The 25,705-nt window shown below is 38.8% G+C and overlaps 1 protein-coding gene and 1 pseudogene across 2 annotated transcripts in view; both read left to right on the top strand.

Moving 5' to 3' along the window:
- Positions 1 to 4,411, top strand: part of SPRY3 (sprouty RTK signaling antagonist 3) — a 189,517-nt gene extending 185,106 nt beyond the window's left edge. For both annotated transcript variants that reach the window (XM_072818160.1, XM_072818159.1), the window contains one exon: positions 386 to 4,411. In XM_072818160.1, coding sequence (XP_072674261.1) covers positions 489 to 1,355 — 867 coding nt within the window. In that variant the 5' untranslated portion in view covers positions 386 to 488 and the 3' untranslated portion in view covers positions 1,356 to 4,411. The remainder of the gene's footprint in view (positions 1 to 385) is intronic.
- On the top strand, positions 1,494 to 23,111 carry LOC140627858 (dnaJ homolog subfamily B member 6-like; annotated as a pseudogene).
- Positions 23,112 to 25,705: the final 2,594 nt, after the last annotated feature.

Genomic DNA, 25,705 nt, shown 5'->3' with positions numbered 1-25,705 from the left:
AACATTAGCATTACTTCAGGATGTCGTGTTTGCATTTGAAATCAGGTTCCATTTTTATTAGAATTTTGACACTCAAGGCCTGGATTTCTCTGTTAGCAAACATCTGAATGAGCTCACTGCTCCTGTGACCCTCATCACATGATGGGATACAAAAGGAATCAATGATGTGAGCTTTGCTCCCACAGTGCTTTATGGTCAGGATGGGTTGACCAGATCTGTCTGTAAAGAAGTAGGTAAGGTCCATCACAGAATGAAGGTGTAACATGAAGACTACCCTAAAGTAACTGAAGGCAGTGGTAGAGGTAGAGCCTGAGCTTTGTTAGTTCCCTGCAAAGTAGTCATGCTTGTGTCTTCTCATGGATTGTTTCTATTTCTTCTCTCCTAGGATTTTCTGATGTGCCCTAAGGTCCATGTAACTCCAAGGGCTCTTTATCACCACAAGTGCCACCCTGACCCAAAACCACTCAGAACTCAAGAATCAAGGCAGAATGGATGCTGCAGTGACAGATGATTTCCAACAAATTCTCCCTATCGAACAGCTGCGCTCTACTCATGCTAGCAATGATTATGTGGAACGGCCTCCAGTCCCCTGTAAACAGGCCCTCTCCAGCCCTTCCCTTATAGTGCAAACCCACAAATCTGATTGGTCCCTGGCTACCATGCCTACTGCTCTTCCCCGCAGTCTCAGCCAGTGCCATCAATTGCAGCCCTTGCCTCAGCATCTGAGCCAATCTAGCATTGCCAGCTCAATGTCCCATAGCACCACTGCCTCTGATCAAAGGCTCTTGGCCAGCATTACACCCTCACCTTCAGGCCAGTCCATCATCCGAACCCAGCCTGGAGCAGGGGCCCACCCAAAGGTGGATGGTGCTCTGAAGGGAGAAGCTGAGCAATCTGCAGTGCACCCCAGTGAGCACCTCTTCATTTGCGAGGAGTGTGGGCGCTGCAAATGTGTCCTCTGCACAGCAGCTCGTCCTCTCCCCTCCTGCTGGCTGTGCAACCAGCGTTGCCTTTGCTCTGCCGAGAGCCTCCTCGATTATGGCACTTGTCTCTGCTGTGTTAAGGGCCTCTTCTACCACTGCTCCACTGATGATGAAGACAACTGCGCTGATGAGCCCTGCTCCTGTGGGCCTAGCTCTTGCTTTGTCCGCTGGGCAGCCATGAGCCTCATCTCCCTCTTCCTACCTTGCCTGTGCTGCTACCTGCCTACCCGTGGATGCCTCCATCTGTGCCAGCAGGGCTATGATAGCCTCAGGCGACCAGGCTGCCGCTGTAAGAGGCACACCAACACTGTGTGCAGGAAAATCTCTTCTGGTAGTGCACCGTTCCCTAAGGCCCAGGAAAAGTCTGTATGACCTTCCCAAAAATGGATCCAGAGCTTTCTCCTTCTAACTCCCATTAGTCAAGTATAGGCCTCATCTTTGAAGAGGGGGAGAAGGATTAAAGCAGCCAAAGTTAGGGCCTCACCGGTGTTGCTCCTGCAGTGTCAGGGGATGGCCAAGTACATCCTGGTGCAGGATGCCTTGTTCTTTCTCACAGTATCTATCCCACTCCTCTTCAACCTTTTTACACCTTGCCATTTGAGCCCTGTGGCTGTCATGGCAAATTCAGGTGACACATAGGCATGAGATTTGGACACCGAGGACTGACAGAGCCAGCAACGTGGAGGTTTAGGGGCTCCCCAACATAATGCCTCTTGATGCAGGCTCTGCGCGTCACTCTACTTTCCACGGTGCCTTTGGAAACTTTCTCCTTAGATGGTTTTCACAGGTCCATGTGGAACAGTGTTCAATATTCCAGGGAATCTGACCCCTTTGCCCTGTTTACTGCCCTTTCTCTTCTTTACTCTTTTTCTCCCTCTCTCGTCTTATTCTGTGTTCCTTCCTCCTTCATCCCCACCCTTACTTCTTTTGGTTTTCTTCTTTCTCTATCCCTTCTCTCTACTCCTTTCCTCTTACTCTTTCCACCTAATTCGTTCTCTACTTGTATTTCTCTCTTGTTTGACCTCCCTTTGTTTCTCGCTACCTGTCCTTCTTTCTCTACTACGTCCAAAAGTGCTGTTTTTCCATAGGTGTTTCCTTTGACGCCAAACTTTGCTATGCTATACTATTTACTAAATTTTATTAAGGGAAATGGATTACTGTAATGAACTGATCACTAGCAATAGTCTGTATCCTGACGTGTGTGTGTGTGTGTGTACTCATAACCACACTCACCTGTTTGTGAGCATATGAGGCAAAAATTATCTTACATTTCCAGGTTTAACTAGTTGGAGTTTTACGCTCTTTCCCAATAATCAACTTATAGTACTGACAGATTCCACTAGCATGCGGAGTAGGATAGTAAATCAGGATGCTCATAACTTTGTATGTCTGACCCAAGTGCCAAAGGCAGACGTGCTTTATAGCTAAATGAACAAAGCAAGGGTATTACAGAGGTCTGTTCTCTCTTAGAAGCTAACTGCCCTGAGACTGCATGGCTCAGGCCTTAATTATGGACATAAAAAGTCATAAAACTTTAGAGCTGGAAGGAATCTTAACTGTTACTCTAGTTCAATGCCCTTATTTTGCAGATGGGAAAACTGAGGCCTGGAGACAGGAAGGGATTTTCCCAAGGCCACACATGGAGTTCATAGCAGGGTTGGGACTAGAATACAGGCCTTCTGACTCCTAGTTCAGTATTCTCTACCTACCCTACATCACACTAGGTCATGGGACTTTTCTCTTAGGACTCTGTTCACAGTGACAGAAAGCCATTGCCATTCAATTTGCTGTAACCATGCCAAGTTAGTGTGGTGGTCTTTATGCAGTGCATAGTGGGTAGCTCATTAACCATCAGGTGTTGAGGCTGCCCCCACTGGACATCACCTTTGGCTCTGTCACCTGTACAAGCTCAAGTGTGGAAACAAACAAACAAACAAACAAACAAGGAATCCCTAACCAAGCTGTATCTTCGCCTACTCTTTGCTGCACACATTGTGCTCACTCCTGGCTTTGTCTGTCGTGGCAATTGCCTGAGAACTTAAATTTCAGCAACAGTGGAAAACTGAGATGAAAGACACATAAAGCAGAGAACTGACTTCTCTTTTACAAAAATACCAAGAGCCTGTGTTGTGAATCCACTTCAATGGGAAAAGGCTGCAGTGGGGATGGCAGGCAGCTAAAGACAGCTGCTAAAAGACACAAGAATTAGATCCAGTTTCCCTCTGTAAGTGAATCCAAAATTCACTGAGGAATTCAGAGATTGAGGGCACTTGCTTGAAATCAAGGTGCTCCAACTTAGTTTAAGACTTCCAGACTCTAACTTTATATATCATCTCTTTTAAAGTGTGCATGGATGTGTATCGCAGAGTGGAGACATGGAGAGAAATGTATAGTCATACACAGGGAGAAGAAGAAGGGAACGTCGACATCCCTTTGTCGGGTATATTCTAGAGAAATATGTGCCACTTAGTCTCTGTTGGTTCTGAATCTTCCTGAAGTGTACTGACATTTGGGCTGCACACAGCCCCATGCTTTCACTTTCGCCTCCTCTTCTAGAATTGCTTTGCTCTATTTTTGTATATATAAATATGTTATGACAATTATTAATAATGTTAACGATATTGCTGCAAATGGTGCCATATATAAGGTTTGGCTTCTTGGAACATTATAAACCCAAACCAATACCTGTAACCTCTTAAGTTGCTTTCAGATCCTTCCATTTTAAGTAACTTTTTAAAATTGTATGAGTCTGCCTGATTGAACTTTGACTTATCTACCCCTAAAAGCTGTGCCCAGTTCTCTGGGTCTAGCTGGATGGTGATGAGTAGCAACACACACTTCTCCCCGCTTATGCCTGAAATCTGCTTAGAGCTGAGATATATAAGGATTCTATGACACTAGTGCATTGTTCCTGGAGCTAAAGTTATTCTATGGATGTTTGCTTATTAGTTTCAGGGCCCAGACTATCACAAGTCCCTCCTCCTTGATAGCTCCTTGATATCCCAATCCTGCAGTCCTTACTCAGGCAAATTGTGCACTGCCAGAGGGGCCCTGGGCTCTGCCATACACCCAGAAGAGCTCTTCTCAGTGTATTTCTAAATGGCCTTACACTTGGTAGAAGAAACTGAAGGGTTACTCAAATGCAATTGCAATCTGCAATCTGCTGCTGAGTCAGGGCTTTCACTTGTGTCCAAGTTGGCCTGATACGGGCTGCATCTGGTTTACGTATAGATGGGTCCTGTTGGGGTATGTGTACAGACGTGTGAGTGTGCATATGTACCCTTCTGTGAAATCATATATATACATATACATACATATGTATATGTATATATATGTGTGTGTGTGTGTAAATATATATATTCACACATCTCTATATATTTTAATGTATTGCACATGTATATTTAAAATATATATGAAAGAACTCTAAATCCTGCAGAAAGCCTCTGTTTTCATTATTTTGCTACCTCGTGTCATGTACTGTATAAACAGGAATATTTAGAGGGTTGTTTCCTGCTTAGCATTTTTTTGCAGTTAAGTCATCTGTTACCCTCTGATTCTACTACTTTCCACATATTGGTTCCCTGATACATTTCACGTGACTTTAGCCAAGAGTTTTTCTTTGATTCCAGCCCATCTGCCCTTATCACAATGGCTATGATAAATATAGTGAACACTTATATAGTGCTTACTATGTGCTAAACACTGTTTTAAGCACATTGCCTATATTAGTTCATTTAATTCACACATTAAGATGTAGGTACCATTACAATTCCCGTTTCACATATAAGAAAACTGAAGCACAGAGAGGTTAATTGACTTGCCAATGGTAACAAAGCTTGTAGATGAAAGACCTAATATATCAACCAGAGCTGTCTGAGTCCAAAGTCCATGCTCTAGACTTAGGAATAGAAGTCTGGAGCATAAAGTAAACACTTCTGGTATAACAAGCCTCAAACAGTAAATAGTCCTTTCCCTAACTCCAGTTCCTCTGCAGTTTAACAGTTGAAACAAATGTGCTCCTGTGTTAGGATCAAAGCAATAGTTACAGATACCATATATTAGCTGCCTTGCTTCCCAAGATGGTGGCCACTTCTCAGTTTACAGTATAGAACTGGAAGAGAAATATTTTCACTTGTGCCAGACAAGGTGAGTTTTTAAGAGTGTAACCTTTTCTTTATAGGCCCAGGAAAACTAATTTGATTTCTTTCTGCAGAAAGTAGAACTAAAACTAGTTTTAGAACTTGAGACTAGTTGGAATTGTTAACATGTAAGTTCATTGATTATACCAAGTGCATTCTCTGACTCAAATGTAAGCACTCTGCTGAGGACCATTGTCCCATCACCTCCTTCATAGTGGCAATCCTTTACCCTGTTATTACTTCAGACCCAGAAAGAACATCTCTTAAAGAGCATCTGCTCCAACATCAACATTGTATAGTTGGAGAAAAAGACGCACAGAGTGAGAATATGACCTGTCCAAAGTTACATGGTTCTGAAATTGTGTAGAACTATGACTTATTTCCAGATGTCTGAATTTCTTAGAAAAGAAAACTCAAAGCAAAAGCTTATTTGCGATACCAAGGAAGTAAGAGTAAGGAAAAAGAGTAGGGAAGTAGGGAAGAAGGGCAATGAACATAAAGGAATGTATCATTGTGTTGGTCATAATCTGTTTCATGACAGGCTAATTTCTCAGTTTCTTATGACAGGCCATATTGCATCTCCATATAGCCCATCTGCGGGGGGCAGGGGGGAGAAGAAGAATTTAGCTCCTGCCTTCTATCTCAGTCAAATATCTCCCCTGTGAGATATTAACTCCCTTACACTTCTGGGTAGTACATGTGTGGATGCTCAAGCATGTACCTTGGCATGTCACACCTCAGCAGCAAGGGGCTGCTATAGTGGCTCCACTACACACAAGTGAGTATGTGGATATAGGGAGACATATGAATGTGATAACCTATGTATTCTCTGACTTGCTTTCAAGGGCTTCCTTCTGCATGGAAATGAAGTCTGTGGTTCAACTAGAGGAATAATAAAGTCTCAAAATATCCTTCTTCTTAGCATAAAAAGAAACTTTATGTTACTGAATTCTTCAAAAAAACATGTCTAAAGCAATGCATGTCCAAGAATGCACTTATGTTCATTTAGGCTTCATCAGCATAATGGCAGGAAAACCGGTCAAGTTAATAAACTCTGAAAAAATGGCTAAGCAGGTTATTTAACCACATAAAAATAAAATATTCTGTTGATCAACTGAATTTTTTTCTATTTCAGCCACTAATTATGATGATATCACATAGACACATTCTAAGTGCTGTACTATGGTTTATTCTCATAAACAATAGTTCCCTGTGCCCTTTAGACCATTCATACATGAAGCCAAAGCATCTAGTCAATAAAAACATCCCATTGATAGTTTCATATCTATGGGCAATGTCATAAAAGCATTGAATGCATTCCCCTGATTTCATTCTTGCTTTTTTCATGTAAGGAAAGATGAGCATAGGAAAATCCTGAAAAATTTTCAAGGTGAATAATGAAATCATGCTACTACTACAAACAATACAGCAAAACTTTCCTTCAATGACATGTACTTTACTGAGTCCAGTTACTTCTCAGTTCTCATGTACCTGAGTTACTAGCAACATTTAACATAGTTTCTCATGCTGTCCTCCCCAAAACACTTTTACCACATAGCTTCTAGGATACCACATTCTTCTGGTTTCCTTCCTACTTCACTGTTTGTCCTCTGTATTCTTTACTGGACTCTCTCATTTTCCTTACCTCTTCATCATCAAGTATCCCAGCAATTGGTCTTTGAAATATACTCTTGGAGTACCATTTACATGATGAGTTTCAAAATTATATCTCCAGCCTGGACTACTCTCTTGGACTTCCCACTCATAGATCCAACTGCTTATTTCACATCTCTACTCTGATAGCTAGTAGGAATTTCAGATATAACATGTTCAAACCAAGCTCTTAATCTTTCTCTCCTCAAGCCTGATCTTTGCAGCATTTCCTATCTTTTTTAATGCCGATTCCAAGCTTCTGGCTGCTCAGATAAAAAAAAAAAAACTTTGTACCTATTCCTAGGCATTTTATTAGTAATAAATGTAGCTTAAATTCTCAACCTCAAATCCTCAATTAGCCTTTTACTCTGATGATTTAGCATGTGGTCATTAATCGTTCCTTTTTTTTTTTTTTAAAGATTTTATTTATTTATTTGAGAAAGAGAGTGTGAGAGAGAGCACAAGCAAGGTAGAGGGGTACAGGGAGGAGAAGTAGGCTCCCCACTGAGCAGGGAGCCCCATGTGGGACTCGAGCTCAGGACCCTGGGATCATGACCTGAGCCTAAGGGAGACACTCAACCACTGAGCCACCACATGCCCTGGCAAAGACTGAAATCCTTGGTCCTTTCATCCTAACCTAGGCCCACATCCTTATCTTGACCCTCAAATTGATCAACATATTACCAGTGTTGCTGCTTTCAAAGGCCAGAATGACAAGACACATAGCCTCAAGGAGAGACATCTTGAGAATGACACTGCTCATTCTTTAGGGATCTTGATGTCATTACAATCAATGTTATGTATGTTGCTTCCAAATGTATTAACTGGCCAGTCTCCTAGAAAAGTAGAGGGTAATTTGCACCCACAAGTTGTCATTCTCCAACTCTTCAGGCAGTTTTTTGACTATACCATATAATTGTCACATCTCTGATGATAAAAGCCACAGATGACAAGGATCTGGGAACCCCCAAGTTTTTTAGGAACTAACAAACATTGCTGATGTAGGTTACTAAGGAAAGAAAACAGAGACACTTAGGCAAATGCCTCAGTTCCATTAATATAGGGCTTTAACCTCAAATCACCTGTATGTTTTCCTACTATGACAAGATGAGGTGAACTATACAAGCATTCTAAAGGTTCATTTTGAACATATGTTTTAAGGCTTAAACTAAAGGGACACTGAATGACTCACTTGGCCTTTTTCTCTTCAGTCCACACTTTAATCTTAGTCTTCAAAGTCTTAGCATTCTGATGACAAAACCAAACCAAAACAGACAAACAAAAAACTAAAAAGGAAATTCAAGGAAAAGAATACAATTTTTATAATATCAGAGATTAGTTAGTAACAATTTTACTGCATGGAAGGGACCTTTCCCAATGGCAATGAAGGCCTCCCAAGTAGGAGAAGTCTCCAGGCCTATATTAACACATAAGCTATATTAAAGGAAGGAAAGAAAAATTAGTGAGGAGTAATACTAAATGCAAGTTGAGATTTTTTTTAAAGGGTTAAGAAAATGAGCCATATGAAAGAAAAAAGCTCTGCGATCAGTCTTTTTCCTCTCACCTAAACCTCTTGAACTCTTTCTGTCCTTGACTTTTATCATTACTCTTCTTTTTCAAGCTCCTATAACACTTCCACTGGAGTGATTCTGTGTGTGTGTGTGCGTGCGTGTGTGTGTGTGCATGTGCGTGTGCATGTACATGTGTGTGTGTGAGAGAGAGAGAGAGAGAGAGAGAAATGTGGATGGAGCCTTGAGCTCTCCCTTAGAGGTTCAAAGTTAAGAGTATGCCCATTAACACTCTCAGCCTTTCAAACTCCCTTCTAGGACATGTCCCAGAGTAACTGGATCTTACACTAAATGACGAGGTTTCTCTACTTCAGAAATACCAGACTGGATTTGTGGCTTTCCCTGGATTGGCTTCTTCATGGTCAATGTAGTGTTGTGGAAATCACAGTACCCTGAGACCAGTTAATAAAATAAAAATCTTTGGAGGTAGGGCTGAAGAATGGCTGTTTAAAAAATTTCCTGTGTGATTATAATATGCAAACAGAGTTGAGAAAGCCTAATCACTTCATTCTATAAATGTAGATACTGAAGCTCAGAGAGGGGAAGTGACTTAAACATAACCACACAGTGAGTTAGAAACAAAGTTAGGAGTTATGAGAACCCAGATCTGCTGGCTCCTTGGCCAGAGATCTTATCTTCATACTACACTGCTTCTTTTTCTATCCCGTGCATTCTGGACCTTGCTTTTCTCATTTGTAAAATGAAGATAATGAATTCTAGAGATTTTATGAGAGTCCTTAAAACAGACACATTTCTAATGTATAAGGTTCTGCACAAATCTGAAAGAATGTGTTATACTTGAGGGAATTAATATACACCACATATGTGAAGCTGAGTCTATAAAATAACATAATGGAAATGGTTTCATATTTTAGACAATTATTTGGGTATTGTGTCTAATAATACGTATCAAGAAGTATCCCTTATGTGGGTTGTAAGTACCTTTAAACTTAACTTGGTACCAGTGACAATCAAGAAGTTAGAAGTCAGAGGTCATTATTTTCTTTCTCTTTCCCTCATTGCAACTGGAATTTTTAAAAATATAAAAGTAGTGACATATCTGGACTTCTTATAATTAGTCAACTAAAACATGTCCTTAGGACTGAACTAGCCCAGTGTTTCTAGGAGACTTGTAGATTCCATTCCTGAGGGAAGGGATTAAAAAAAAAAGATGTCTCTTCTGAAAGGCAGGATGCATGTAAAGGCAAGGGAAGGGCTGCCGATTAGGAGAAGCTACTGCTAAAGAAGTGAGAAAGGAGGGAAGAGGTTTTCTGATTTGGCTGATCTAAGGAAGTGGATTATTTGAGGGTCTAGTATCCCCAGAATGATCTGTAACCACAGGAAACACATTTCCTGAATTCCAGGGCCCCAGAACAGAGTTCTAGACCCATTCCAGTTTTATCCATCCCAGATATTAGGAATTTCCGGAGGGGGGCACTTGTATTCCCCTAGGAGTCATACATCTGGCTACTTGTTTATTTGGTAAAAATGGAATTCTGTACCATTTATAAAATGGACCTCTTGTGTCTTCCTTATTTTGAAAGTATAATGCACATTCCTAATTCATCATTCATTTTTGCCAATGATTTTTAAGTATTTTTGAAAGTTATTTTTAAATACAAAAATGTATTTATTTAACAAAGCACTCCTTTATCCTTTTATTTCAGCCATCCTAATAAATTAAAAAGAAGTCATGATTAAACTAGGTATTTCTATATGTCACATTACAAACTAGTTTTAAAAATCTACTTAGTATATATATCATCATTTCATCTTGAAATGCCTCCTTTTTAAGCGGGAAGCAGAGAGTCAAGGAATTTGAATGAATCAAGAGGACTAAAAGTATAGTGATAGGTGCTTATAATCCAGACCTGCCTCAGGCAGGAGTTACCATTCAGGTAATTAAGAGGTGATGACCCTAGTCTCAACTTGGGTTGTTAAAGGCCGTGTTTCAGGGGGCTATGATTTCCTAAAAATATAACCCAAAAAGCTCCTTGCTAATAGCTACACTGCTGATGAAGTACTTGTGCTTTGACTTCCCTAGTTCTAAAGGAATTAGAACTGGTTATGCATTAATGGTAGTAACATTGACATCTATTTCAAGAGAACTTCAAATAAACAGAATGGAGAATGGACCTGGGGAGAATAAAGGGTACTTATTCCATAAAAGCCTGGAACATAACCTGAAGTACAGAAGCAACGTCGAATTTAGAATTAGAAGATAAATGTAATAACACATAAGACAATATGAGATGGTAGAAGCCAGTCTTGATGAATTTCATCCAAAGAATTCTAGGTCACTCTACTAGGTGTTAGGCACCTTTGGTAGGTTACTTAGGCTTTCTGTGCCTGGTTTTGATCCCAGAAACCATGACTCTAAATATTTCATGCTCCTAGTGACTATAATCTATTGCTTTTCAGTATAAAAATTGCCATATGAGTAGCGTCATAGGATGTCCCCATTTACCTGGGACAGTTTCAGTTAACTCCTGCTTCCCATAAAATTTAATAGTGCCTTCTTATATTCTGAGAACTTATCCTGACACAACTTGGATATCACATGTAATAGTAAGCTTAATTAGCTAACTTTGATAAAACCATTGCATGAAAAGCATTCTAAACAATTTCAATGTTGGTCCATCTCTCCTATTATCCTCAAACACCATCCGAAATTGACCCCCCTCCCCATTTTTAAAGTCCTTCTTATCCAGCTTGCATCCCCTGGTCCATCATAGCACCTTTGACCTTTTTTATCTCCCTAGCACGCTTGATTTAAAAATCTAAACTTTAGTGAAATGAAACCACTTGTTCCACATTTTCATCTTAACAGATGAATGTGGTTAAAGAAAAATACACAACCACAAACTTCAAATGAGCCATCAGTACCACCAGATATTTCTACTTTACTTCTCTCTTCAGTTTGTTTTCCAAATTTCAAAAAGGCTACCTCATACTTCTCTCATCACACATCCAATACTCCCAGTTTGTCCATGCCTCCACTCCATCTATGACCTTGCCACATACCATTGAGAAAATAGAGGCATTCTCTTCTAAATCTTCTCCAGCCAGGCTTTTGAACCGATCCTCCACTGAAATGGCTTTGCTTGATGTCTTCGATGATTCTACTTTCCTAAATCCAATGGTAAATTCTCAATCTTCATCTCACACAAATTGCTGCAGCACTTGTCCAAGCTGATCACACCCCCCTATCATGACTTATGTTCCCCAGAAAACCAATAGAACCTGAGATGAGGACTAGCATGCAGTTGGTTTATTTGAGGAGCTGACTCAGGAAATAAGAAAGGGGACTGAGAAGAATGAATCAGGAAGAGAGGGACCATCAATTCCAGGGTATAGTATTGATCTGTTTGCCACTGTAGGCAACTGTGGACTATTCACACTGAGGACTTCCTGTGGAACTGCGTAGATGCACTTCAGAATTTTCCAGCAGACATAAAGAGAGGAGTGTTTATCCATCATATTCTATCTCCCATTGACCAAGGGTAATCTGAGAGAGTATTCACTCACTGGCACTTGCAGGCTCGTCCATGAACTAGAATCGCTGAGCAGGCTCCTGTAGGTGTTCTACCCAGCGAGAGCAAAGAAGCCCCAAGGCAGGAGGAGATAGTAGAAGAAACAGATGAATAAGGTAGCATCAGGTTTCCCCTGCATACAGCTGCTACAGCAATGTCCTGAGCAAAAAGGGGGTCGAGGAACACGTGACATGGGGCAAAAAAGACTTTTAACACACCCCCCTTCTTGAAATATATTCTTTACTTGTCATCCTGCACACCATACTCTCCCTGTCCTCTTCCTGCCTCAATGATCTCTCTCTTCTTTTCCAAGTCCTTTTATGGTTCCTCTGTATGAAACTTCTCTAAAGTATTAAAGCGCCAAAAATTTCAGTTCTTAGTCTTCTCCTCTTCTCTACCTACACTCACTTTCTTGGTGATCTCATCTAATCTCCTGCATTTAAGCACCATTTTTATATACTCACGACTCCCAAATTTATATCTCTAGCCTCATCTCTCCCCTGAATTCCAGACATTTTTCTTAAAATCTACACTTAAAAGTTTTATAATAATAATAATAATAATATAAAGTTTTATATTATTATAAAACTGAACATATTTAGAACATAAATGATTTCTATACTCCTAAAAATTGTTCCTCTCTCAGTTTCCCCCGTTTCTGTGTAAATTATGACTCCATTCTGGGACTTCTGGGTGGTGGCTCAGTGGTTGAGAGTCTGCCTTAAGCTCAGGTTGTAATCCCGAGGTGCTGGGATTGAGTCCCACACAGGGAGCCTGCTTCTCCCTCTGCCTATGCGTCTGCCTCTCTCTGTATGTGTCTCTCATGTATAAATAGCATCTTAAAAAAAGTGATGACTCCATTCTTCCAATGACTCAAGCCAAGCACTTTGAAGTATTCTTGATTCCTACTTTTTCTTCATATCAATTAGTCAACAAATCCTGTTAGCTGTACCCTCAAAATAAATTCAAAATTTGACCACTTCTCTCTATTTTCACTACTACTACCCAGTCTCATTCACCTGTGTCTGCTCCCTTGATAACTGCAGCAGCCCCTTGATTCTACTCTTAACCCCTCTCCCAAAGTCTGTTCCCAACAGAGAAACGAGAGTGATTGTTCCAAAACTGAAGGCTGGATCTTGTCATTCTCCTGCATAAAATCCTCCAATGGTCTTCCAATTCACTTAGAATTGGATTGATAATTTCCATCATGGTTATAAAGCCCTATATATATGCTCTTCTGATAAGTACATGGCCCAGTCCCTCGTTTAATATCAGGGGTCCACTCAAATATCACTTCCTTAAGGACCATCCTAAATCAGCATTGCTCACTATTTTATCCTTGTTTTGCTTCATTTTTTTCCCGATAGGATTTCTTACTACCTCATTACTATATTTTATTGTTGAATGAATAAATAAATGGATATTGTGGTAGTTAAATTGGAGCAAGCTTTCTCTTTTATTTTTATAAGATTATTTTTTAAAGTTTTTATTTAAATCCCAGTTAACATGCAGTGTAACATTAGTTTCTGGCATACAACTTAGTGATTGAACACATTCATACAACACCCAGTGCTCATCATAAGTGCCCTCCTTAATTCCCATCACCTATATAACTTATACCCCAACCTATCTCCCCTCTGGTAACCATCATTGTATTCTTTTTTTTTTTCAAACTGTAATTTATTTCATTTTTATTTGTTTTTTTTTTATATTTTTAACTTTTTTTCTTTTTTTTAATTCATCATTGTATTCTTTATAGTCAAGTGTCTGTTTCTTTTTTCTTCTTCCATTTGCTCATAGGTTTTGTTTCTTAAATTCTACATATTAGTGAAATCATATGGTATTTGTCTTTCTATGAATAGTTTATTTCACTCTAGCTCCATCCACATCATTGCAAATGGCAAGATTTCATTCTTTTTTTGTGGCTGAGTAATATTCCATTGTATATATATACCAAATCTTTTTTTCCTCCTCAGATCCAGGATTAGGCTTCAGTTTAGGGCTAGAATATGGGTAAGGTCAGGGTTGGAGCCAGGATGATAGTATGTGCCTATTATCCTGCAGTTTAGAGACCTCTGCAGAGGGATAAGATTAGGGTTAGGGTTTTGGTTATGGCTAGGTTTAGGGGTTAGTGGTTAGGGTTAGCGTTTGAGGTAGGATTTGGTTTTCAGCCAGGGTTAGGATGAGGGCATAAGTATATGCCTTGTATTCTGCAGTTCAGAAAGCTCTCCAGAGAATAAAACCTCAGACTTTTGTTGGGGTGAGAATAAACATGGCAAACATCCACTGGCTGAGGTAGAGGGAGTTTGGCACTATAAATACTCTAACTGGATATTCAATTAGTCCTTCTTTTTTGATCTCTATCTTTGCACCCATTTTCAGAAATACTATAAATTCTTCTTTTAAGTATTTATTTTCATTCCAGTTGGTTAACATACAGTGTTATATTAGTTTTAGTTGTACAATATGGTGACCAACTAATTTCATACATCACCCGGTGTTCATCACTACAAGTGCCCTCCTTAATCCTCATCTCCTATTTCACTTCACCCCCACCCACCTCCCCTCTGGTGACCATCAGGGTGTTCTCAATTGTTAAGAATCTGTTTCTAAGTTGGCCTCCCTCTTTTCTCCCTCTGTGATCGTTTGTTTTGTTTCTTATATTCCATATATGACTGAAATCATACAGAGCAATCTTTATGGAAGTCAACAAATATTGGTAAATGTGCCTGTGTGCCACCCATTGCTTTATATATTGTTCCACTGTGTTCTCTCCCAAAACTCTTCCCTTGCCCCTTGGAATCTCTGCTTATTTTATTTCTCCACTTCTGGAACTAACTAACACCCTGAAATTACATTGCTGCCCCTTTAGCACTTTCTAGTGGTTGTTGTTTATTCTCCCGTATATGACTTTACTTCATTCACAATGCAGCTTAGACTCCAAGGAGATGAAGATTTGAGTATTATCCTCATAAAAAAAGTGTTGGTTGGAATTGTATGGGTGTATGATCTCTGCCAGAAAGTATACACTGGAGAAATGCAGAACACTAACAGAATCTTTCCTTTAAAGTGATGACTATAGGCAGCCCGGGTGGCTGAGCGGTTTAGCGCCGCCTTCAGCCCAGGGCCTGATTCCGGAGACCCAGGATCCAGTCCCACGTCAGGCTTCTCCCTCTGCCTGTGTCTCTTCCTCTCTCTCTCTCTCTCCCTCTGTGTGTCTCTCATGAATAAATGAATAAAATCTTAAAAAAAATAAAGTGATGACTATCATAATTAGAGAAAAGAAAGAGACTTTTACTGGTAAGAGTTCCAGTCATTAACAAAGGCAGGTTCACTGGACCTCTTTAAAGTATTTATATTAATGTATGTTTGGAAACAACTGCACTATAAAAATAACAGATAACAATTGTCAAGATCCCACTATGTTCCAAGTATAAAATTTAATCTTCATGACCAACTTTATGACACAGATTTTTTATAACTCTTGACAACAGATAAGGAAACTGAGACTTTGGAAAGTTAAGTGATTCGTTTAAGGCAATACAGTCAACAAGATTTTTTTCAGATTTACTGAGGTACAATTGATAAATAAAAATTGTATGATTCAAAGTAGATAATGTAATGTTTTGATATATGTATATATTATAAACCTAATACCATTATCAAGCTAATTAATATATCCATCATCTTACATACTTTTTATTTTTGTTTTTTATTTAAGTTTAATTTAACTAATGTATGTACTATTAGTTTCAGAGGGGATTCAGAGGGGATGAAGTGATGCATCAGTTGCATATAATACCCAGTGCTCATTACATCAAGTGCCCTCCTTAATGCCTATCACTCAGTTTCCCCGTCCTCCCACCACCCCTCCAGCACCCTCAGTTTGTTTCCTTAAGAATCTCTTATGGTTTGTCTCCCTCTGTTTTCATCTTATTTTTTCTCCTCTTCCCCTATGATCCTCTGTTTTGTTTCTTAAATTCCACATATGGTATTTGTCTTTCTCTGACTGACTTATTTCACTTTGCACAATACTTTCTAGTTCCATCTACATCCCTGCACATAGCAATATTTCATTCTTTCTGATGGCCGAGTACTATTCCATTGTGTATATATGCCACATCTTCTTTATCCATTCATCTGTCAATGGACATCTGGGCTCTTTCCATATTAGATTATTGTGGACATTGCTGCTATAAATATTGGGGTGTGTGTGCCTCTCCAAACCACTATGTTTGTATCCTTTGGGCAAATACCCAGTAGTTCAATTGCTGGGTTGTAGGGTAGCTCTATTTTGAACTTCTTGAGGACCCTCCACACTGTTTTCCAGAGTGACTGCACCAGCTTGCACTCCCACTAACAGTGTAAGAGGGTTTCCCTCTTTTCCACATCATTGCCAACAACTGCTGTTTCCTGACTTGTTAATCTTAGCCATTCTGACCATCGACCTCATGTAGTTTGTGTGTGTTGGGAGCACTTGAGATCTAGTGTCAGCAATTTCAAGTATACAATGTAGTTTTCAGTCAGTCACATTGCTATACATTAAATCTCTAGAATGTATTCATACCGCACAACTGAAACTTTGTACCCTCCAAACTCCCCATTTCCCCCTCCCAACAAACTCTGGTAATTACCATTCTACTCCCTGCTTATATGAGTTTGACTGATTCATAAGTGTTGTCACAAACGGTAAAATTTCCTTCTTTTTAAAGGGTGACTAATATAATTTTCCTTCTTTTTGAAGGGTGACTAATATAAATTTTCTTTATGCATTAATCCACCAATGGACACTTAGGTTGTTTCCATATCTTGATTACTATATGAATAACACTGCAATAAACATGGAGTGCAAATATCTCTTTGAGATACTGATTTCATTTCCTTCAGATATGTACCCAGATGTGAGATTGCTCTATCATATGATAGTTCCATTTTTAATTTTTTTGAGGAATCTCCATACTGTTTCCATAATGGCTGTAGCAATGTATATTTCCACCGACAACATACAAAGATTCTCAATTCTGCACATCTGATCAACTTTTATTATCTTTTATGATTTTGATAAGAGGCATTCTAACAGGTGTGAAGTGATACTTCAATTGTAGTTTTGATTTGTATTTTCATGATGATTAGTGATGTTAAATATCCTTTCATATACCTTTTGGCCATTTTTATGTTTTCTTTGGAGAAATGTCTATTCAGGTCCTCTGCTTATTTCTTAATCAGGTTATTTGGGGTTTTTTCTTGTTTACTATTGAGTGAGTTCCTTATGTATTTTGAATTCTAACCTCTTACCAAATGAATAGTTTGCAAATATTTTCTCCACTCCATAGGCTGTCTTTCACTCTGTTGATGGTTTCCTTTTCTGTGCAGACTTTTGGTTTGATGCAATCCCACTTGTCTCTTTTTGTTTATGTTGCCTCATGCTTTTGATGTCATATCCAAAAAAATCATGTTAAATTTCTGGCTGATTTGCTTGTCTGTTGCTTGCCATAACCGGTATCAAGATCTCAAGTTAGCTGTTACGCTGGCTTTTCCTGATAGTTTGTCATTGAGGTTGCTCTTGTTTTCAACAATACCAGTTGAGACTTTTTCCCTGCCCAAATCTAGCTCAGGACCACTTTGTCCAGCAATGAAGTTGCTAGTCCTTATGACTTACCTCATCTCTGGAGAATTACCATGACACGGAGCTGGAGGTGAATATAGGAGCAGTTCCAGACTAAAATGCCACAAACTCTCATTATTCTTACTGAAGTTTAGTAGATTTCCTTGAATAGACTCTTTTCAATTTTTTATGCCTTTTGCTAGTTTACAGATTTCTGTAATCGTAGTTTTTGAAAGTTTTGTCTAGTTTTTTGTTGTTGTTTTGTGGTGTGTGTGTGTGTGTGTGTGTGTGTGTAGAGGACTTACCAAGCTCCCCACTCAGAATTTCTGAACGTCCTGCCCTAGATCATTGATTTTTTAAAAATCTTTCTTCTTTTTAATACAATCATTGGAAGCTATAAATTTCCATAAAAACACTGCTGTATCTGTAGACCTACACATTTTGATATATTGCATTTTTTAAAGATTTTATTTATTTGCCAGAGAGAGAGAGAGAGGAAATGAGAAGAGAGAGAGAAGCAGGCTTCCAGTTGAATAGGGAGCCCAATGTGGGGCTCAATTCCAGAACCCTGGGATCATGACCTGAGCTGAAAGCAGATGCTTAACTGACTGAGCCACCCAGATGCTCTGATGTGTTGCATTTTGATTATCACTAAGTGGTAAATATTTCCAGTTTCCTTTTTGGCTCATGGTTATTTAGAAGGCTGTCTATTCATATCCAAGTAGTTGAGGATTTTCTAGGTATCTTTTTTTTCTTCAGATTTTTATTTACATTCTAGGTAGCCAACTCACGGCAGTATTGGTTTCAGGAGTAGAATTCAGTGATTCATCACTTACATACAACATATAGTGGTATCCTTTAACTATTTTTTTGTGATTTAATATTGTTTTGGTGAGTGAACAATCTCTACTTTAAATTTCTTTTAATTTATTAAGACTTATTTTTGTCACATTATATGGTCCTTTGTGGAATGTTTCATGTGTAGTTGAAAATTATGCTGTTTTGGAATGAAGTGTTTTATAAATGTTAATTGAATCATTATTGGTATTTAGTGTTGTTCAGGTCTTTTTTATCCTTACTGATTTTCTGTGTGCTTGTTTTATCAATTACTGAATGAAGTGTATTGACATTTCCAACTCTAATTGTACATTATCTATGTCTCCTCTCATTTATGACAGATTTTGCTTTATGTTTATTCAATATCTGTTTTTAGATGTATGCACAGTTAAAATTGTTGTATCTTCTCCTAGAATTGATTCCTTTATCATCATGTGGTATCCTGTTCATCCTTGATAATATTTTTTTATTGGAGTTCAATTTCCCAACATATAGCATAACATCTAGTGCTCATCCCGCCAAGTGTCCCCCTCAGTGCCCATCACCCAGTCACCCCAACCCCCCACCCACCTCCCTTTCCACTATCCCTTGTTCGTTTCCCAGAATTAGGTGTCTCTCATGTTTTGTCACCCTCACTGATATTTTCACTCATTTTCTCTCCTTTCCCTTTATTCCCTTTCACTAATTTTAATATCCCCCAAATGAGTGAGACCATATAATGTTCGTCCTTCTCCGATTGACTTCTTTCACTAGGCATAATACCCTCCAGTTCCATCCATGTCGAAGCAAATGGTGGGCATATGTCATTTCTAATGGCTGAGTAATATTCCATTGTATACATAGACCACATCTTCTTTATCCATCATCTGTCGATGGACACCGAGGCTCCTTCCACAGTTTGGCTATTGTGGACATTGCTGCTATGAAACATTGAGGTGCAGGTGTCCTGCCGTTTCACTGCATCTGTATCTTTGGGGTAAATCCCCAGCAGTGTAATTGCTAGGTCGTAGGGCAGTTCTATTTTTAACTCTTTGAGGAACCTCCACACAGTTTTCCAGAGTGACTGCACTAGTTCACATTCCCACCAACAGTGCAGGAGGGTTCCCCTTTCTCCACATCCTCTCCAACATGTATTGTTTCCTGTCTTAATTTTCACCATTCTCACTGGGGTGAGGTGGGATCTCATTGTGGTTTTGGTTTGTATTTCTCATCCCTGATAATATAACTCATTTAGAAATCTACTTTATTTGATATTAAAGTAGCTACTCAATCCTTCTTTTGGATAGAATTTAAATAGTATATTTTTCTCCATCCTATGGCTTAATATTTAAGGCTGTTGACTTGTAGGCACTTACAGTTTCTTATATAGGCACATATAATGGTATTTTACTGTGACAATATTTTAAATTAAAATTTTTAGGTTATTTACATTTAATGGAATAATTAATGTGGCTGATGTAATTCTACTTTTTTACTCTTTGTTTTCAATTTGTTCTATCAATTATTAGTTCCTTTTTGTCTTTTTCCCCCTTCTTTTGTGTTGAGAGGGTTTGTTTGTTTATTTGGTTTGGTTTGGGTTGACAATTTATTTCCTTCATTGGCTTATTAGCTTTACCTCTTAAATTTTTTTAGATCATTTTCCTTAGAGTTGATAATGTAAATGTTTGACTTATCAGTCTGCCTTCAGATACATTACACTTTCAGGTTCAGGGTAAGAACTTTACCACAAACTTCCATTTTTCTCCTCTCATCATTAGTGTTACTGTTGTCATAGACAATATTTCCAAAATACATTATTATTATTTATAAACAATTAAAATTTATTTTTAACCTATAGAGCTACAATTTATACTTTTTAAAAAAGATTTTACTTATTGATTCATGAGAGACACACATACACAGAGGCAGAGACACAGGCAGATGGAGAAGCATGCTCCATGAGGGATCCTGATACAGGACTCGATCCCGGGACACCGGGATCATGCCTTAAGCTGAAGGCAGATGCTCAACTGCTGAGCCACCCAGGACTCACCAATTTATAATTTTTGATGTACAATTCTTTCAGTTTCCACAAATGCATCACACTGTATAGCCACCACCCTGATCAAGATATCCCTAAAGTTCTTTCATACAAATCCTTTGTAGATAACTCTTATCTGCAGCCCCAGACCCTGGCAACCAGCAGTCTTATTTCTATCTCTTTAGTAAGGAGTTTCATCAATGTTGTATAAATGGAATCATAGGGTATATAGGCTTTTGAGTCTGGCTTCTTTAATTTGACATAATATATTTGAGATTCATTTATGTTGTTGTATGTTTCAGTAGTTTGTTTCTGTTGTATTCACTTGCAATTTGAAGGACATTTTAATTGTTTTCAATTTTTGGCAATGATGAATAAAGTTGCTCTACATATGCTTATGCAGGTATTTATGTAAACATAAGTTTTTATCTTTAATGAGCAAACTTTATAAGAAAATTTCAAACTGTTTTCCCAAGTGGCTATACTATTGCTCACCAGGAATGTGTCAGAGTTGCAATTGCTCCAAATCAGCATCAGCACTTGGTATTGTTACTCAAAAAAGATTTTAGCTACTCTAATAGGTGTGTTAGTCTTGTCTCATTGTTATTTTTATTGTATGCATGTTTTTCTTTAAATTATTGAGCATATTATATATTTTTTTAAATTTTTATTTATTTATGATAGTCACACAGAGAGAGAGAGAGAGGCAGAGACACAGGCAGAGGGAGAAGCAGGCTCCATGCACCGGGAGCCCGATGTGGGATTCGATCCCGGGTTTCCAGGATCGCGCCCTGGGCCAAAGGCAGGCGCCAAACCCCTGCGCCAGCCAGGGATCCCGAGCATATTATATTTATCACACTTGTTTAAGGTATTTGTCTGCTGAGTACATTATCTCTTAACATTTTTGTGTCTGTTTCTGTTCTACAATTTTACTCCTGGTATGAGTAACATTTGCATGCCTGATAATTTTTCATTGGTTATTAGGCTATGAAAATTAATATTTTTGAACGTTGGACTTTGTTGTCTTTTTTAAAGAGTGTTAAATTTTGGGGCGCCTGGGTGGCTCAGTGGTTGACTGTTGGCCTTTGGCTCAGGGCATGATCCCGGGGTCCTGGGATGGAGTCCCGCATCGGGCTCCCCACAGAGAGCCTGCTTCTCCCTCTGCCTGTGTCTGCCTCTCTCCTTGTGTCTCTCATGAATAAATAAATAAAATCTTTAAAAAGGAGTGTTAAAATTTGACAGACTTTTGTATCAAGGTGATTTCTTGGAGATTTCTTTTTTTTAAATTCTGTCAGGGAAAATCTAGGATAGCCTTTTCTTTAAGGCTAATTTACTAAGATGTGACCCTTTTTGGCATTTCTATTAATGTCCAACATTTATCAGAGGTATTTTTACTCTGGCTGGTCACAACTCTTTAGTAAGGAGTTTCATCCTTCTGTTCTCAGTTCATCCATCCTTCTAGTTCTCAGTTCTGTGGGGGCTCTTGGTAGTTGTTATTTTATTTGTGTTGTGGGGGTGGGTATACATGTGTGGATTAATGTTTAACCAAAGACTTAAGAAGACCCTTATGCAGATTTCTGGAGAGATTTTCCTGACTAATTCTCCCCTCTTCAGTTCTCCATCCTCAAACTCAATTCTCTGTCCTGTCAACTCAGACTAATGTGTTCTGCTTGGTGTTCTCCCAGCACCACAGTCCAAGGCACCAGAAGGTATCTCCAAGCACAAAATAATCATAGGGCCCACTTTACTTCTTTTCCTTATTTTAGAGGTCACAATCCTTTACTCTTTTTCTCCAGTGTCTGAAAACTGACATTATATATGTTTTCTCCACTCTTTTCGTTATTTATGGTGGGAAGATAATTTCAAATATTAAGGTCTGAGTTTGAATCTCAGACATTTTCTTTTTCCTATACTCATACCTTAGGTGATGCTATCCAATCTTATTGCTTTATATAATATTTATACCTTGACACATTTCCAAAATTAATTTCTTCAGCCTGGACTTCTCTCAAACCCAGATGTATATAGTCAGCTGGCATATACGCTTGAATGTTTGATGGACATCTAAAGTCTTCAGAGAAAGGGAAGTGTGTGAGGAGTTGCCACCCATCCTGCCAGCTGCCTGTCCTCAGACTCACTCCAACAAATAAGTCTTGAGAATAAAGAAGCCTAGAAAACATTCAAACAAGTAGCTGAGGCATATGAAATGCTATTAGATGCTAAAAAAATGGGGACCTATGACGAATATGGCATAGAAGAATAAGTGATGGAGGTGGAGGTGGAATTCATTTGGACAATCTGTTTGAGTTTGGTTTCACATTCCATAACCTAGGTGACATCTTCAGGGAATTTTTTGGTGGAAGGTGCCCATTTTCAATTGACTTCTTCAAAGATGCATTTGAGGTTCATTTTTGGGAGTCAAAGAGGCCTCCCGTGGAAGCAGGAGCCAAGGCGCAGGGTCATTCATTCTTCCTTGCTTTCAGTGGATTTCTGTCTCTGGAAAGAGTTTTTTCTTTTGATACAGAATTTACTTCCTTAGGTCATAGCCTCACTTCATTCTTTTCCACAGCATTTGGTGGTAGTGGGATAGGCAACTCTAAATCTATATCATCTTCATTAAAATGGTTAATGGCAGAAAAATCACTACAAAGAGAATTATTCACAATGGTGAAGAAAGAGTAGAGGTTGAAGAAAATGGCTAAAGTTCTTAATGATAAATGGTAAGGAGCAGCTGCTACACTTGGGTAACAAGCAACTCAATGCAGGCATGTAACAGAAATGTTACCTATAATGGGCACCAATGAGGATTAACAGGAACATTTATTTTTTGAAGATTTCAAATGAACTGAACTTTCAGTATAACTGTACCTAATCTAAAGTATTTATACACAGCTCATTGGAACCCTATTTGTCATAGACTTTTTAAAAATTATTTATTTATTTATTTATGATAGTCACACACAGAGAGAGAGAGAGAGAGAGAGGCAGAGACATAGGCAGAGGGAGAAGCAGGCTCCATGCACGGGGAGCCCGACGTGGGATTTGATCCGGGGTCTCCAGGATCGTGCCCTGGGCCAAAGGCAGGCGCTAAACCACTGCGCCACCCAGGGATCCCTGTCATAGACTTTTGAGTTTATTGTTGGGACCACATAATAGGACCACTATTTTGCACTATTTGGGAATTGGGGGTTTCTTGTTGTTTTGGTTTTTGTCTTTAAAATTGGGGGATCCCTGGGTGGCTCAGTGGTTTAACACCTGCCTTCGGCCCAGGGTGTGATCCTGGAGTCCCGGGATGGAGTCCCACATCGGGCTCCCTGCGTGGAGCCTGCTTCTCCCTCTGCCTGTGTCTCTGCCTCTCTCTCTGTGTGTCTCCCATGGATAAATAAATAGAATCTTTAAAAAAAAATAAAATAAAATTGTCGTGAACCTCTGTATGTACTTTGCTTTTTTCCTCAAAACTTATTTATTTATTTATTTACTTATTTACTTATTTACTTACTTACTTACTTATTTAAGAGTGAGAGGCAGAGGGAGAAGCAGACTCCCCACTGAGCAGAAAGCCCCGATGCAGGGCTTGATTCCAGGACTCTGAGATCATGACCTGAGCTGAAGGCAGATGCTTAACTCACTCACTTTGCTTTTTTATTCAACATGATCCAAGGTGGCCATGACTCTCAGACTAACACCAGCATAGACCTGCTTTTCATTGTGTTTCAAATGTGAGCCAGGTAGATAGAGTCAACCTGCTGTGAAGTTAACATTGCCAGGATGAATCTTACACAAAAATAATCTCAGTTTTTGTCAGTATTTAATATATTAATGCATTAATGGTGATAGATTTTTCATTTAATATGACTTTAAGATTCTTTTCCAGTTGTGCGTGAATGCTGACAACTTAGTAAGTTTTAAAAATAAACAATATTTAAACAAAATATGTAATATTAAGCCTAGGTTCAAAAAAGTAAAGCTGGTAAACTGGGTCTTTGTCATTAACTTGAAAAAATGCAAAGGTATTGGGGATCCCTGGGTGGCTCAGTGGTTTGGTGCCTACCTTCAGCCCAGGGAGGGATCGAGTCCCACATCAGGTTCCCTGCATGGAGCATGCTTCTCCCTCTGCCTGTGTCTCTGCCTCTCTCTCTCTCTCTCTCTCTCATGAATAAATAAAATCTTTTAAAAAATGCAAGGGTATTTGGTGCAAAACAGAAACAAAAATAACTCCTAGTCTTCATTCCTTTATCCTTTCTTTCCAAACCTTGTTCTACACCATTGTCCAACAATTCCATTATTCTAGTTGTTATGTCCATCCTTGAGTCTTTTCTTTCTCTAACACCTCATGTGTAATCTATCAAGAAGTTCTTTTGGCTATGCTACTTGAATTATATATAGAATACAACCCCCTCTAATGACTTCCACTGCTACCACTACCCTATCAAAGCTCACATTATCTCTCACCTATATTACCTTAATAGCCTCCCAACAGGTCTTCTTGTTTCTGTTACTGTACTCCTTACCTTCTATCTCCTCAGAAAAGCCTAGGTGGTTTTGTTAAATTTTAAGTCAGATAATGTCATATCTCTTGCCAAATTCTGCAATAGCTTCCCATATCGTTTTCTTTCCTTGCTCATTCCACTTTAGCAGGGCCAAGATTAGGATGAGGCAAAAGAGGAACCCAGTACACAAAATTTAAGGAAGTATTCATTCTCAGGGTCATGTGAGTGCCTAATCCTTGTCTTGGCCCTGTACTTCAGTCATACTGACTTCTTTGCTGTCCTTCAAAAAAATCCCAAGAATGTTTTGGCCTTGGGTCCTTTGCATTTGATGTGCTCACTGCTTTGAATATATTCTTCCACCCAGTACTTGCATGTTTTGCTTGTGCTCTTCATTCAGGTTTCTATGAAAATCACCTTGTCATTGAGGTTCTACCTCATACTCTCACTCCGTTTTTCTGTCCCTTTATGCCTCTCTAGTTTTCTTCTTAGCACTTACCACCACTTAATATACTATTTATTCATATATTGCCTATATCTACTATAAGAATGTAAGCTCACTGAAAGCAGAAACTTCGTTTTATTTTTTGCTGTGTTCCCAGGAATTGGAATAGTGCCTGGTCCATTGTAAGCATTACATAAATTATTTGTTGAATAAATGAATATGCATAGCCTCTTATTTTTTACTTATTTTCATTTTATTCCTTTCTTGCAAGCAACACATACTAGATGTGTTTTTTACTCAATTTTATGGCATTGTCTTTTTTAAAAAGAATAAAAAGAATAACAGAATATCTGTTATTATAATATCTGATACACTTTAATTTCTTACATATTTAATATTTAATTTAATAAATCTATTTATTTTGCATTGTTTCCC

Source organism: Canis lupus, chromosome X, assembly GCF_048164855.1.
Source record: "Canis lupus baileyi chromosome X, mCanLup2.hap1, whole genome shotgun sequence".
In the NCBI taxonomy this organism is placed as follows: domain Eukaryota; kingdom Metazoa; phylum Chordata; class Mammalia; order Carnivora; family Canidae; genus Canis; species Canis lupus.
This window is presented reverse-complemented; position numbering and strand designations above follow the sequence as displayed.